This window comes from Macrosteles quadrilineatus, unplaced genomic scaffold, assembly GCF_028750875.1.
Source record: "Macrosteles quadrilineatus isolate MER2022 unplaced genomic scaffold, UCM_ALF_1.0 Scaffold_1__1_contigs__length_201487025, whole genome shotgun sequence".
NCBI classification, from domain to species: Eukaryota; Metazoa; Arthropoda; class Insecta; order Hemiptera; family Cicadellidae; genus Macrosteles; species Macrosteles quadrilineatus.
This window is the reverse complement of record NW_026542594.1, coordinates 127976814-127992076: the sequence shown is the minus strand read 5'-3', so window position 1 is coordinate 127992076 and position 15263 is coordinate 127976814. Positions and strand designations below refer to the sequence as shown.

The 15263-nt window shown below is 33.7% G+C and overlaps 1 protein-coding gene across 2 annotated transcripts in view; it reads right to left on the bottom strand.

Moving 5' to 3' along the window:
• The window catches only part of LOC128984605 (plastin-2-like), a 58172-nt gene that overhangs the window by 7735 nt on the left and 35174 nt on the right, over positions 1-15263 (bottom strand). For both annotated transcript variants that reach the window (XM_054403944.1, XM_054403950.1), the window contains exons 5-13: positions 13360-13567; positions 12707-12861; positions 10417-10522; positions 9727-9940; positions 7881-8019; positions 3859-3998; positions 3121-3272; positions 926-1027; positions 129-230 (exon numbers count right to left, since the gene is read on the bottom strand). In XM_054403944.1, coding sequence (XP_054259919.1) covers positions 129-230; positions 926-1027; positions 3121-3272; positions 3859-3998; positions 7881-8019; positions 9727-9940; positions 10417-10522; positions 12707-12861; positions 13360-13567 — 1318 coding nt within the window. The remainder of the gene's footprint in view (positions 1-128; positions 231-925; positions 1028-3120; positions 3273-3858; positions 3999-7880; positions 8020-9726; positions 9941-10416; positions 10523-12706; positions 12862-13359; positions 13568-15263) is intronic.

The following is a 15263-nucleotide window of genomic DNA, read 5'->3' as shown; positions in this document are numbered from 1 at the left end:
TGTTAACAATACTTGTTCAATAGTATTGAACTCCTGTTCAAAAATAATATCCATCCGAAAACTTGTCTTAATCTTAATATAATTGTTTCTGTAGAAAAGCTATTGGCATATAACAATCCATGACTTACCATTTTTGGCTTAACTTCTACAATGTCTTCTGCGAGGGCATATACTCTTGCACCCATCCTCCAAGCAATGGAAATGGCGTACTTGGCATTCGCAAGCTTGTCCTGAAATCATAGGATATATTGTTAGGTTCTGTAACACAAATTATTGAATAACATCTGTTGATAAGGGAATCTGTCCAACAACAAATGCTGAAACTTAATTGACTTTCTTTCACTTAGGTTAGGTTAAATCTAAATAATAAGGGAGTTAACAAATTATAAGGTTTTTGCTGTGTTGTATTAATTATTTTTGTCACTAGAACAATATTTAGATATTCAAGGACAAGTCTTCATCCACACAGTCTAACAATATTTATCATAAGAGTAATGTACATTAAATGAGAACGTGTTTAGTCCGAAAATTAGTGATTTGGCAGGATTTCAAATTTCAACCTGGGACCTCAGGGACCAAAGTCCCAAGCTTTACCACTAGACCAGTTCACTTCTCATTACACAATAAATGTCTGTATATTTAATTCAGATTACACTATTCATATTTTCTCTGTAAAATGTTTTCCATTCTATACATCAACACCAATATTGGACATATTGTAACACAATGGTCCCAGGAAAGTGCTTCTTTTCCTCCATATTGAGATTATTTTGTCATATACGGATATTTCATTAATCTGCCTTGGTCTGGATTTTAAGGGTTTACTATATTACTTTTGAATTCTAGTGGCAATTATTACATGGTTATTTTCAAGGATTAACACAACTGACTAGTAAAATTAATTTATGTCTAAGTAATTAATCACCTCTTCAGTGTCCCCTTCTCTGAAATTCTCATAATTGATGCTTCCTGGTCTGATAGCATCCATGAGGTCTAGGAGCACTTTAGCATCTCCTATAACTGGGTCCTGAAACATGACATGTTTTATAGAACTAAGAACTGGCAAAAATGAATGTATAACATGTCTGCTCATTCTGTTGAAAAAAAGGGAAAAAGTCAATACAACAAATTACAAATGGATACATTCAACAATTAAATATAAATAGAATAAATATTTCACACCTACTAGAATCAACAATACACAACTAGTTGATAAATCAGAGAGCAATAATATGAAAATATACTTGATTTTGTAAAATAAGGACAAGTACAAGGTTATAATTATAAACCTAACGAATATTTAGACTTACTGATGTCACACCAGTCAATAGCTTGTACATTATGTAACATATTGACAGCATCTTATAATGTTTTATATCCTAAGCTAAGCAATGCACCAATAATTCGCATAAAAAGTTCTAAGAAACATTTTTGGTAGGTTAATGCCAAAAAACTTTAAATACATAGGTAAGAAAGTTCTCTATTCATCAGTTGGTATACAGAGAACATAAACAAAGAAATCAACATTCTCGTATAACTATTTTCTTTTTTAAGTACAAAAATTCAATTTTACAAATCATAATTCCAGACACAGATCCATCTAAAACGACTACAAATAAAGAAGCTTCAATTAATTACACTACAGTAATATTAAGGTGTTCATGATATTTTATGGCAACATGTCAACGCTAGACAGAGCCAGGACAAAAGTGTGGACGGTTTTCTTATAAAAGTATAACTTCCTTTCAGGAGCATTAGCGTAACTAGTCCGTCTTCTTCGCCCCAATGCAAGTATTACACGTGCGCCCCTATTTGTAGACTCATTCTACCCCCCCCCCCCTTACCTCGTACTTCCACACTTCCTGGATACTATCAACTACACAACGATATTGTACAAGCTCTATCTAACTGGAGAAAGATTATTCAAAGAAATATAATTTATTATGTGCAGTAATTTTAATGGTTATTATTAAAAAAAATGATTGAAAGTAAAATTAAGTTCCTAAACATTTCCAAACACCATTCATAACTGAAGTAAAGATCACTTTACATACTTACAATTAATTAACATACTTTTTAAGATTATAAAATAGGGACTTCTTCTTACTTTACTTTAAATTTTATTTATATTTATTCAGTCCCCTATATACAGCATACATGATATCGCAAGCTAAATATAATATACATGTTCCGTTTCTCAAACTGATTAATTTTACTAGATGATGCATTCTTACAGTCAGAGAGCTGCCTACAGCTCATAGTGACAACAATGTACGTTAATTCCTATTCCCTGACAAAGCCCCTCTTTGTTTGAACCGCACGATTGTTCAACAAGGACTGACAGGGACATGTGCGTAGTTACTAAAATAATACTGTAAGATTTTATCTATCTATTTTTGTAGCTAACAATGATAAATAAACAAGACTGTCTATTCTTCTGATAAGAACGCATAAGCGCAGATGTGTACAGTCGGCGGCGGAGGAGATAATGATAATAGTAAATAAAAGGGTCACCAACATTCTGTTGTGACTGTAATGGAATAAGGTACCACAAATATTTTTTTACGTTTATTTTTGGTAAGCTACAGGGAGTTTTGCTTCAACATATTTCTTTTCTTAACATTTTCCATAATATCAGTTTTTTGTGCCCCTCTAAGGCTTGCACACCAATGCACCACATTGGTTGCATTGGCGTTAGTTACGCCACTGTTCAGGAGTTAAGCCTCCTTTCCCTCTACATAGGAGGGGGGGGGAGGTTAAGTCCTTTGGGTCCTAAGTATGAGCCCAAGTAAATCGCACATACATATGTATTCATCTAACCAACAGATGTTAACACACACACTATCATGCCTCAGAGGGTTGGTATTCTTATGGTTCATCGTTATTCCTATGGATGATGGTAAGTTTGCTACTCACTTTGAAATTTTAGTTTGATTGTTAAAACTATTCAACCGCTTAGAAAGCGACCTCCTCTAGCATTGGTTAGCATTAGCGCGCAGGTCGCTTTCTAAGCGGCCGAACTATAGAATGCAATTCTCTTTCTACTGGCAAAGTTTCAACAAATAATAGGTCCCTGAACAACGTATTACGTACAAGAAAGGCTTATGTCTTATTACTAACCTGGAAGCCCCTAAGTGTGGTAGGTTTGCCTGCAGAATGCAGTTTGTTGTTGACCCACGTGACGATCTCTCTCTCAACTATTGGACTACCAGTGTTGGCAAGCTGGGTAAGGATGGAGAGTGTGTAGGCTCTCATCAACTGCCAGATCAGCGCTGCGGTCAACAATAATACATGAGTTTCAGAACAAATTACGAATTTGAAGAGCCATACACTAATCTCTTGAATTTTAGATTGCTTGCCAAAGACATGTAGGTGTTTGCACGCACCAGGCCACAATCACTTACTGTTAGTTCTCATGGTTGACTGACCCAAAATTTATATTTTGATACCATTTTACACTAAGAAAACTCATATAGTTCATAAAAGGAACTGTCTTATCCCTTCCAGGGGAGTATGAGTGTATATGGAAGAAAGGAGAGTTAGTGAGCCATGCGAAGGCAATCAAATACTGAAGAGAATATAAATCTGTTGACTTGACTTTCAAACAAATTACCATTAATTTTATTAAAGAAAACACCCCTCCTAATTTCCCCGTTGTTCTAAGAAATGATTCCAAAATTAAAAACTTAATGATTAGGGACAAATTATTTTGTCAAGTAAATTAAATTTGCATACTAATTCTGTATGATTGTCAAAGTTGAAAAGGTGTAAGAAGACAACACAGAATTAGTGTTTTGTCAAAGAATAGTCGTCTTTTTACAATTAATTGTGCAACCATATGAAACAACAAAACCTTACCTAATGTCAAGGTGGCATTTCCATCATTGATGTCTTGTCCAGCAATGCCTACTAAAGAAAACTTAAGTTCTTTTCCTAACTCTATGGCGTAGTTGCAGTTTTCTAACTTTTCCATGAACTTTCGCAGTTTTGAAAATTTCCTGAAACAAAAATATTTATGTCACTAAACCTGTATAGAGTTAATAAATAACATTAAAAAAACATAAAAAAGTTAATGTCTTATTCACTTTAGCTGGTGAATATGATTAAAATCATAAGAGCCATATTTTAGAGAAAATTATGGAAAACAATTTTGAGAATAGGAATTATTACTTATTCTTAAAAGAATATGTTTTACTAAAAGGCTAGTACATACAGGTATAATTGAGTAAATATCAGGTATATTATTGAGAATTTGGACAAAAGTAATAAAAACCTATTCTTTGAAAAATTTTAACAAAGGAGTTAAAGTTCATTTTACATTGATTATATTACATTTTCACAACTTATGTTAAATAATGATGGGTAAAAATAAAAAATAAAATGTTAGAAAGAACATGAAAACAAAAATAACAGAGTTACAACAATTATTTGGATTTAAAAGGTCAGTAAGAAAAAGGTAAAAATAACATTGATAAAGTTATTCAGTTCAAGCTATGCTTTGGAAAACGTTGATTGTTAAAAACGGGTAATTTGCTTGTTATTAATGTGAATAAACAACAAATAACTTATACTCTATTTTAATTTAGGTTGGATGGCTATAGTTCATATTATAAAACTTGAAATATTTAACAAATTAGTAACACTAACAAGTGAAGGGGACCAAACATAGGCAAGCTATAGAGTTGAATACAAGTAACAAGATGGCAAGAATAACATAGGAAACACTATTCCTTAAACAGGATGGCCCAACAAAATGCACATTATGATCATTATTAAGAATGTGTAAGTTATTATGTTCATGTAAAGTCCAAACAAGGCCACGGTTGATATGAATAAGTTAAAATTTAACATTTTCACCAGAAAATAGTAGGGTGCAACACGGTAACAATACACTGTACCCGGTTGGCACCAAAAACCTAGGAGCAAATACAGTAGACCCCCTCTTAACCGACCTCGTATTAACCGATAATCGGATTATCCGCCTTCGATCGTAAAATAATACAGTTTGTTTTAACGTTTTAACCGACCTTGATTTGAGAGCAGCTCGGTTTAACCGCCGCTTTCTAGGAATCTCGGTATTTCCGCTCCCACGCTGGGCGATGAGAACTGAACCATACGTTTATCTCCACAGGATATGACTAACAATAAGCTATTTTGTGTTGAGCACAAAAAATATAGCATAGCCTATTGTCAGTTTGTCATCATCGTTCGTAGCTCGAGCACATCTGATCTGATTTGTTATCTGTGCGGCAAATTTATAACATCATAAAGTGCGTTACGATTTTGAGAACTGATTATCTTATCGCCAGAGTAAACAAACAACGCAACTTGTAAGGAAGGCAGGGAAAGGGGGTTAACAACTCCACGGTCAAGATAGTTTTTGTGCCTGGAGCCTCCAGTGAGAGGCTATAAATAAAGTAACGTCCTGTTACTTCCTGTTTTGTAACAAAATGGTCGCTTGTATCTTTAATGTCGACAAAAGGTTCTGTACTGTATTACAATGTATTTGGAAAGCATCAATTAATACATTACAGTATTTAAGTTATTAAATTAGGGATTTTATTGACTCTTGCCTAGTATTATAATAATATATTCCACTGAAAGTAGGCCTATTTGACTTAACTGTGTTTTGTGTTTATTTGTGACTTTTCTATCAATATGAAAAAGGAGATAAGAGTAGTTTATTTTATAAATAATGCAAGTATGACTTCAAAATAATTATTATATAATTCCAAATGAATAGTACTTCATTATGTTATGATTTTAGGGATTGTCCGTTTTATCCGACCTTTTGAGCTATCCGACCTAGGTCCGGTCCCATTAGGGTCGGTTAAGAGGGGGTCTACTGTATTTTGTTTTGAGAACCACAAATGTTTTGTACCTTTGACTACTGTTTATGCAGTAATGAAACTTTCATTTCATTGGAGGGTTAATGCAATGCATTTTACAAATAGAAAGTATTAAAATTGTGAAATAACAATTTTATTTAGTGCCGTGCTTGAAAATTTTCTCGAAGCAAAGAAATCAATATATTTAAAAATATTTAAGGTTTGTGAGGGTATTGAACAATAATGCAAGTAGGTGAATATTTTATTTTTCCAGTATTGACAAACACAATGAAGTAGTGCTTATTTGCATTTATTATGCATGTGGAAGTCTAATTAAAGTGATGTACCGGCAAACTTGAAAATCAAAATAAATGCCAATTTTTCCAATTGTTTCAAATACAGAATAGAGGTTACCGATACTTTATTCTTGGCAGGCAGTAGAAGAAATTTATTTCTGTTCTGTTGGATATTTTTATCACAAGCAATATGCCACTCATATCAACCTTTGCATGCAACTAACATACCTGTATTTGTATTTGACAGCAAATAATAAATCATACTGAAATAAATAACACACCACTTTTAGTACGTTCAACCTCTTTAGAATCTGGAAAATATTATGAGGCCAAAGAATACTATTTTCACCGGGTACTCAAATTGTCTTATTTAACTTAGGCCTAGTTAGAAGTATTCTAATGCCTGCAAAAAGACAAAAAACCTCTTCCAAACAGAATATTTGTATTTGTGTCAAAGAACACTGAAACACTGTCAAAGAATTGTTTAGAATTAAATCCAATTAAACTGAATTGCAATACTAATATTATTTTTTATAAAAAATACAAGGACACACTTGGATCTTTACTATGGGTCCAGCTTACTAAATTTTCTAAAGAAAACAACTCTGAAAATTATAAATAAATAACAAATTATTTTAAAATGCACAAGTTATACTAATAATATCACTACAAACGTTGCAAACTTACAAAATTAATACTTGCAAATATGAAAATTTACCACAGAAAAATCTGCCAATAATATTGAATAACATACAGCAACAGTCAAGTAAGACGTTTAAGTTAATGATACAAATAAATAAAAAAGAATAGAAAATAAATCAATGAAACCCGATCTCCTGAATCAAATAATAGATTGATAAGGAACCATTTTGAAATCAAAAACTATTTAAATCCTGCTCAAAATCTCCAGAAATATATGGAAATTGCAATAAACTGCATTAATGGTTCTACTTTGATATTGCATGATTTAATACCATAATCTATTAACAACAAATCAAACGATCACAAGTGGCCTATCAGGAATCAAGAAGATGGAGAAGAAATGGACTAAGAATTTCATTAGGACAAACTGTTGAAAGAGACATAGAGATAGAACAAGACATGGGCAACAGAACTGGAAGAACCGGTGGAATGATTGGAGAGTTTGTCAACACAATATGCTCCCCTAGGAACTCAAAATATATTCAAGAAAATAACTAGGGTGAGTAAGTTAGTATTGTTGCCATAGTTTAAAGAGTAACATAATTTAAGCAGCTTTTCGGACATTGAATTCATTCAAGTAGTTGTACATTAATTTGAAAATAAATTCCATGTTGAGGGCCCCTGGATTACTGTATAGTGCCAATATGATGGGATAGTTTACCCTCTCAAGTAAGTTAATCCACAATTGTAGAGATCAGCTGATTTACCTACATATGTTTTGCCGTTAATACAGCAGCATCAGGGTGACAAAAGCCCAAACATAACTGTCGCACAAACACAAATAAAAAACGAGTACGATTCGAACATAGCTTATTGTATTGAATGAACATATTGTGTATTGAAAATTAAGTCATCAAACTGAAACCTTTATTCTATTGTTAAAGTAATTTACCATTCAACAATTCAAAACAGTCGGACCAATTTACCAGTTTAGAAGCCAACCAGTAGTAGCCTATTATAATTGCTCTCAAAAAGAAATTTTGAGGTCTGTTCTTAGATTTAAATCTTTCTACAATACATAAAACATGTAAATAATATGAAAATAGTTAGTTACCTGTGTACTCTGTTCCAATTGACAATGCCAGGTTTGATTATGTCATAGAGTTGAAATATAATGAGGCCATCAGCAAGGTCAGAGTACAACCAGTTGACATGGGGAGTTACACCCATGGAGTTCATCCAGTTTCTGTATGCTGCAAAAACAATATTGGTAAGTCTTGGTACAAAAATAATAAACTGTTCTAGTAAACATTTGTGACTAACGAGCATCTTATTTAATCAACCCAATTCAAGGAAATAGATCTTATATATTTTGAAAAAGAGAAATCTAAAAGTATATCTGCATTAAAATCTTAAAAAGCATAAAAAAACAGGCTTGCAAAACTAAATCACAATCGCCTGTAAGCACAGTTAGTTCATAATGGATACATTTTAATTTGTTTGTATTTATTTGTTATAATGAAGTTTTCTATGTGGTCTTCCTTTAGTGATTTTACAACTTTGGCTGAGCTTGTGCAATATTATTGTTATGTTTTAGTTTTTAGTAGATTCTCACCTAAGGAGAAGATCAGATTTCAGATACCATAATGTTGTGAGAACTTGTTTTTGATTAATTGTGATGAAAAAATGCAGTAATAAACCCTCAAGTAACACAAACTTACAACCGTCAAATATTAACTTCAAAATTATAAGACTTGCATTGGTGAATATGGAAAACCAGGTAAAGTAAACTTCTTTTTATAATCCATTCAGACTTCAAATACCTGGTCGGCCATCTAAGTATGACTCTCTCACTCGCTGCTTTGTCAATAATCTTGTAAACAAACAAGTTACAACGTATTCATAAAGCTCTATTTGATACATTTTACTGCTGTTTTTATTTACTATACAGTACACTCTCAATTTATCCGAACCTTTAGGTTATCTGATGTCGTTTTAGGCCTAAATATATATATATTTTTATTCCCGGTTGGGAAACAATAATAATTACCTTTTAAGGAATGTTTCTGTTGAAAATAAAGCAAAAATAGCAAGTAATTTGTGATTTCTTAAAATTAATACTACAAATTATCTGCAGTAACCTAGAAAATGAAAATCACACACAGTACTATGTTGGCTGCTAACCATTGGTAAGCTGGACGCGACGTCTGCAGACCATCAACAAAAGCAGTGACATTTCTGCTTGGGCATTGCCGGCTCATATAGCCTTTTGCCAGTGTTTGTCATTACAATGTTTTAATATTGTCATGATTGTGTCAAGTAGGGCCTATAGTTTAAGTCAAACTCAAACAAAAATCAATAGTTTACTTTAACAACTATAGGGACTACCCTTATTCTGTTTTTATTTAATCCTGTAGATTTTTGACTAAGTATCATTTAATAATATGTAGCCTACTGTATTTACAGTCTTCCAAGACAATTTAACAAGTGTTAAAGTAGTTTGATTTATTATAAACACTGTCTTATATAAATAAAAAAAAATAACATTTAATAATAATTTTGTATTCACTATTAAAACATATACTTTACAAGTCTTTGACTTACTAATGTGGTAACGTAACTCCTAACCTCAAAATCTAAGAGACCTCAGTGTTATTTGGGATTCTCGGTAACCGAGGTAGTGCCATTCCCAACGACCTTAGTTAATTGAGAGTGTACTGTATTTAATACAATGTTTTTAAAATGTATAATTTTTTGTGTTTACTACTGATGTTTTGTACTTTTTCAATCCAGACAACTTCTGAATAAAATGGAGTTTACTGTGTAAAATAAAGATTTCTCCTATTTGAAGAACTGTCAGGAGAAATTATAACTATCTCAATACAATTTGCGACTCAAGGTTTAACAACTCGCAAAGTTGTAATTTATGTTGAAAGAAATAATAAAGAGTTGGTTCATACTTTTCTCTTCACGTGTTTCTTCAATGTTTTCCAAGCCCTCTATCTTCTCCTCGGGCTGTTCAAGACCAGGATAGAAGTTGAAGAGGTTGGCCACGAACGCAAGGTTAAGCTTGTAGATTCCTCCGACGACGTCACTCGGGGTCACAAAGGTTCTGCAGCCAAGCTTGCCAGCTTGCTGGAGCATCAGCTCAGCTCTCTTAAGCAAGTCTTTCTCCTACAAATAAAAGAAGTGATGAGACAACATAATACATACTTTCATTACTTCACCCCCAAACTCCAACTGTTTCAGATACTGTACTAACTCCAACTGTATTCTCACTTTTAGCTTTCAGTCCCTCTCTGTTATGTTCAACTATGCTCTCAACTGAACATAACTGTATATTAGAGTTTAAAACATATTTAAATTTAATGTACCATCACCACTACAGATAGAGGGATAGAGTTAAAAATGAAGATATCAGAAGAAAGGTGGCTGAAGAGAGCTGAAGTGGGTCAGTACAAAAAGCAAGATTAAGATAGTTTCGAGATAAGAGAAGAGTGTGGGAAGAGAAAGATCTCTAAGAAAATGTTGATGGTGATAAATGGAGGGAGACTGGGAGGAAGATATAGAAGAATTTGCCACAAGAGAGGAGTTGAAATAATAAAATTAGTTGTGGAACCATAGTTAGTGCAATCATAGTCAATTCTTACCATAAGTGCTTCCATGGTGACACCTTTCTCAATCGGGGCAATCTGTTTGATGAGGTGAGAGTATATTTCAGAATCTGTGATGTCTTCATGGAAGTTATTGCATCGTCTGTGAAAACATCAATATATAAATTAATCATACACATTTTTAGAAATGGATTCAAAAATGGTTAAAAGCATCATCAAGAATTGCATTATGTGACAGATTATTGCAAGAATTTTCCATTACACAGCCTTGGTCCAAGGAGAATCAAGAATTATTTTTTGATTTAATTCAAAATCAAAGCACTTTCCAAAAAAAAAAAAAAAAAAAAAAAAAAAAACATAAGACTTTAAATTTAAACAATACTGTGTGTAATGCTCAGTTTGCAAGTAAGGAGTTCCAGTTTGCATTTTAGGTAAATCTTTGATGCAAGAGAAATTCTTCCCAATTGTTTAGGATAACTTTGGTGCAGGAGAAATTCTTCTTGATGGTTTAGGATAGATTGTAGTACAAGAGGTGTTCTTCTGGGGGATTCAGGTCAACCTGGGATACAGGAGGAATTTTTCTCAAGGATTCAGGTCAATCTGTGGTAAAAGAGAATTACATCTCAAGTACTCAGGTCAAACTGTGGTACTTAGGAGGTTTTTCTCAAGTATTCAGATTAAACTGTAGTACAGGAGGAGTTCTTCTTAAGGATTCAGGTCAAACAGTGGTACAAGAGGAGTTCTTTTTAAGGATTTAGGCCAAACTGAAGTACAGGAGAAGTTCTTCTTAAAGATTCAGGCCAAACTGTAGTACAGGAGGAGTTCTTCTTAAGGATTCAGGTCAAACTGTGGTACAAGAGGAGTTCTTCTTAAGGATTCAGGCCAAACTGTGGTACTGGAGGAGTTCTTCTCAAGGATTCAGACCAAACTGTGGTACAAGAGGAGTTTTTCTTAAGGATTCAGGCCAAACTGTAGTACAGGAGGAGTTCTTCTTAAGGATTCAGGTCAAACAGTGGTACAAGAGGAGTTCTTCTTAAGGATTCAGCCCAAACTGTCGTACTAGAGGAGTTCTTCTCAAGGATTCAGACCAAACTGTGGCACAAGAGGAGTTTTTCTCAACAATTCAGGCCAATCTGTGGTAAGTGAGAAGTACTTCTGAAGGATTCAGGCAAAACTTTAATACAGGATGAGTTCTCCTTAGGATTCAGGTCAAACTGTGGTACAAGAGGAGTTCTTCTTAAGGATTCAGGCAAAACTGTAGTAAAGGAGGAGTTCTTCCTAAGTATTCAGGCCAAACAGTGGTACAAGAGGAGTTTTTTTAATGATTCAGGTCAAACTGTGGTACAGGAGGAGTTCTTCTTAAGTATTCAGGCCAAACAATGGTACAAGATTAGTTTTTCTTAAGGATTCAGGCCAAACTGTAGTACAGGAGGAGTTCTTCTTAAGGATTCAGGTCAATCAGTGGAACAAGAGGAGTTCTTCTTAAGGATTCAGGCCAAATTGTGGTACTGGAGGAGTTCTTCTCAAGGATTCAGACCAAACTGTGGTACAAGAGGAGTTTTTCTCAACGATTCAGGCCAATCTGTGGTAAGTGAGAAGTACTTCTCAAGGATTCAGGCAAAACTGTAATACAGGACAACTTCTCCTTAGGATTCAGGTCAAACTGTGGTACAAGAGGAGTTCTTCTTAAGGATTCAGGCCAAACAGTGGTACAAGAGGAGTTCTTTTTAAGGATTCAGGCCAAGCTGTAGTACAGGAGGAGTTCTTCTTAAGGATTCAGGCCAAACTGTAGTACATGAGGAGTTCATCTTAAGGGTTCAAAGAGGAGTTTTTTTTAAGGATTCAGGTCAAACTGTGGTAAAAGAGGAGTTCTTCTTAAGGATTCAGGTCAATTTGTGGTAAAAGAGAATTACTTCTCAAGTACTCAGGTCAAACTGTGGTACTAAGGAGGTTTTTCTCAAGGATTCAGATTAAACTGTAGTACAGGAGGAGTTCTTCTTAAGGATTCAGGTCAAACTGTGGCAAAAGAGGAGTTCTTCTTAAGGATTCAAAGATGAGTTTTTCTTAAGGATTCAGGTCAAACTGTGGTAAAAGAGGAGTTCTTCTCAAGGATTCAGGTCAATCTGTAGTACAGGAGGAGTTCTTCTTAAGGATTCAGGCCAAACTGTGGTACAAGAGGAGTTCTTCCCAAGGATTTAGGTCAATCTTAGGTACAAGAGTTCCTCTTGAGGATTAAGGTCAAAATTTTTTATAAGTGGAACTCTCCAAGATTAACTTTATTCCAAGCGAAGGAGCAATCTTTTGCAGACACTGGAATGGTACACACCTAGGTACTCCAGCTCTTTCCAGATGATGGTTGACCCATCGTAATAGGATTGCTTCAGGTGAGAGTTTCATCAGATCCTCGATACCCTCTCCATCAGTCAACAGAGTCGTGAGTCCTGGACAGTTCTCCAGGTTGATTTGGTTGAACAATCCTATCTGTAGAGAATAGAACCAAGAATTCATGAAGCTCTTTGGCATATCTACATTCACTATTGATATTGGACCATGGGTCGTGGAGCCAACAACTGACTTGACTCACAAATATGAATTTGTATTTTTTTACGTTTAATTTCTGTCAAAAACAAAGGTGATGTGTTTATATATCTTGAATTCCTAAACTAAAAAAGAGAAAAGGCAATGGTGTATACTATGATACATACAAAAATTGGCACAACATGGTGTTGTCACTTGAAGCCAATGACACCAATGGCTGTCATGATACAGTGTCATAGTTGTTGAGTTGGATGTAAGTGTTTTCATAAGCCAAAGCATAAGATAATGGTTGTACCGAACTCAACAACAATAACACCACTTTTTCCAATAGAACATTAACAAGGAAGTAGTTTTTTTATATTAATATTCCATTAGATTTCATTGACTGATGCCAATTTGGAACCAACCAAAGATAGTGGCAGCACAACAAGTAGTACTTACCCTAATGATTTGCCACAGCAGTCCAAGCACCAGATGAGGTTTGCCCTTGGCCAGGTCATGAGCATCAATGTTGACTATATTACATCCGATACTTCTGCTACTGTTGAGGGCCATCGTTAAGTTCTCCAACTTCTTATATACTGTCAGGTTCTTCCTGTTGAGAGCTCGTGGGTCGATTGTGTCAGGACAAGAATGGTTGATAACTTTGCTGAAAAAGTAAATAACATGTATCCTTAGGTTTACACTTTGAACCCCAAGTATCAAATGATTGAATTATGCCGATTTATATAATGTTTTTTTCCTAATATTATGAAGACAAAAATAAAAATTCAAAATTCTTATAAATGTTATTGGTAGTTACACACAGCAATAAAATGTAAAGAGAAAAATATCTGAGGTACAACTCACAAAGCATCCACCCGTCTTCACTACCACATATTTTAGGTAGGATTTACCTACTAAACTCTGTCTTAGGTAAACTTATATTGGGTTGCACACTTGACCGGACTGAAACAGGATCCGAACCCTTGATATACAGTATTGTCTAATGGCAAGAGACTTTGTCTTAGACAAGGTGTTTACAACCCCTGCATTACAAATATAGGGGGCTTTTGGGAATGTTTCCAAGCAATTTTTACTTTGTGTAAATGTAAATAAATTTCCAACAATCTATTACTGCAACAAATTTGGTGCTGTTTACCTTTCACAGTAAAGTACAATATAATAGTTTTATTACTAGTACCTGGGGACCTGAGCTGACCTCCAGTCATAAATTAAAAACCTCTTTGGTTTAAGGTATGTTTATAATCAGCTGTTATATTTGACTCGACTGGGGAGTACTAACTATTCTCTTATTGATGTTAAAGATTTTTGTTTTTATTTCGTTGCCAAAGTAACCTATAAGGATCACTTAAAACAATTTTTGGCTTTCAAGTACTTCAGACTTGCAAAGTAAAGGTTTGATTATAGAAAAAATGTTTGGTGACCTATATATAATGCGGAAACACTATTTGTCATATGTTCATCACGGAAGTTAGTTTTAAAACAAATTTGGTATGATTCTTAACTTTACAAACAAATATTAAAGCTAAATATTAGTATATTGAGTTAAAGCTCAATCACAGAAAATATTCTACAAGATTTGTGTCAACAATTAAAAATGTTAGACTGTAAATATTATGAAGTAATTTTAAAAACTGTAAAATGTGTACAAAGATACAGCACAAGTCATTGTAGAGGGTTAAATCTGTAAGTAAGCATCCATTGTATGCCAATAAATAAGTTAATAGAGGGTATATCTATAGCTGAGGAGTGAAACAATTTTTTTATAATATAGGCTAGTATTTTAAATTTTCTTAACCACTTACTTGCAAGAATAAACCACTAATCAGACTAAGTCAAACTGTAGTTGCCAGATTGTAAATGATAAAATATCATCAATATACATATTGTAAAGTAACCTGATTTTACTGATCCAGGCATAGTTGAGTAATAGCTCAGCAGAATTATCAGGTCATAGACCCATCTAGCTTGCATCAGCTTATTGGTTCAATTGCTAACTAAGAGCTGCATACATTTTTCAAATTATAATTTTAATGTAGTTTGAGAGTTCTAGTCCAAAGATTTTACCAAGTAAATATAAAAATAATGTTTATTCTTAGTGGTTTCCTTAAATAATTTATTTTATTATGATTTACAAAAAATATGTTAATATTTAAAATCACTCACTTAAATATTCATATACTATAAAATGATCATCTTTAATCAGTGCTGTCTAAACAGTTTTTCGCCAATAACTAACACTAGCAATAATGCAAAATCAATTGAATATCAATTTAATCTTTTTGCAGACCCAAGCCTACTTGTTATTGCCTGGGCATTTTCTATTATTAGTTGATGATATA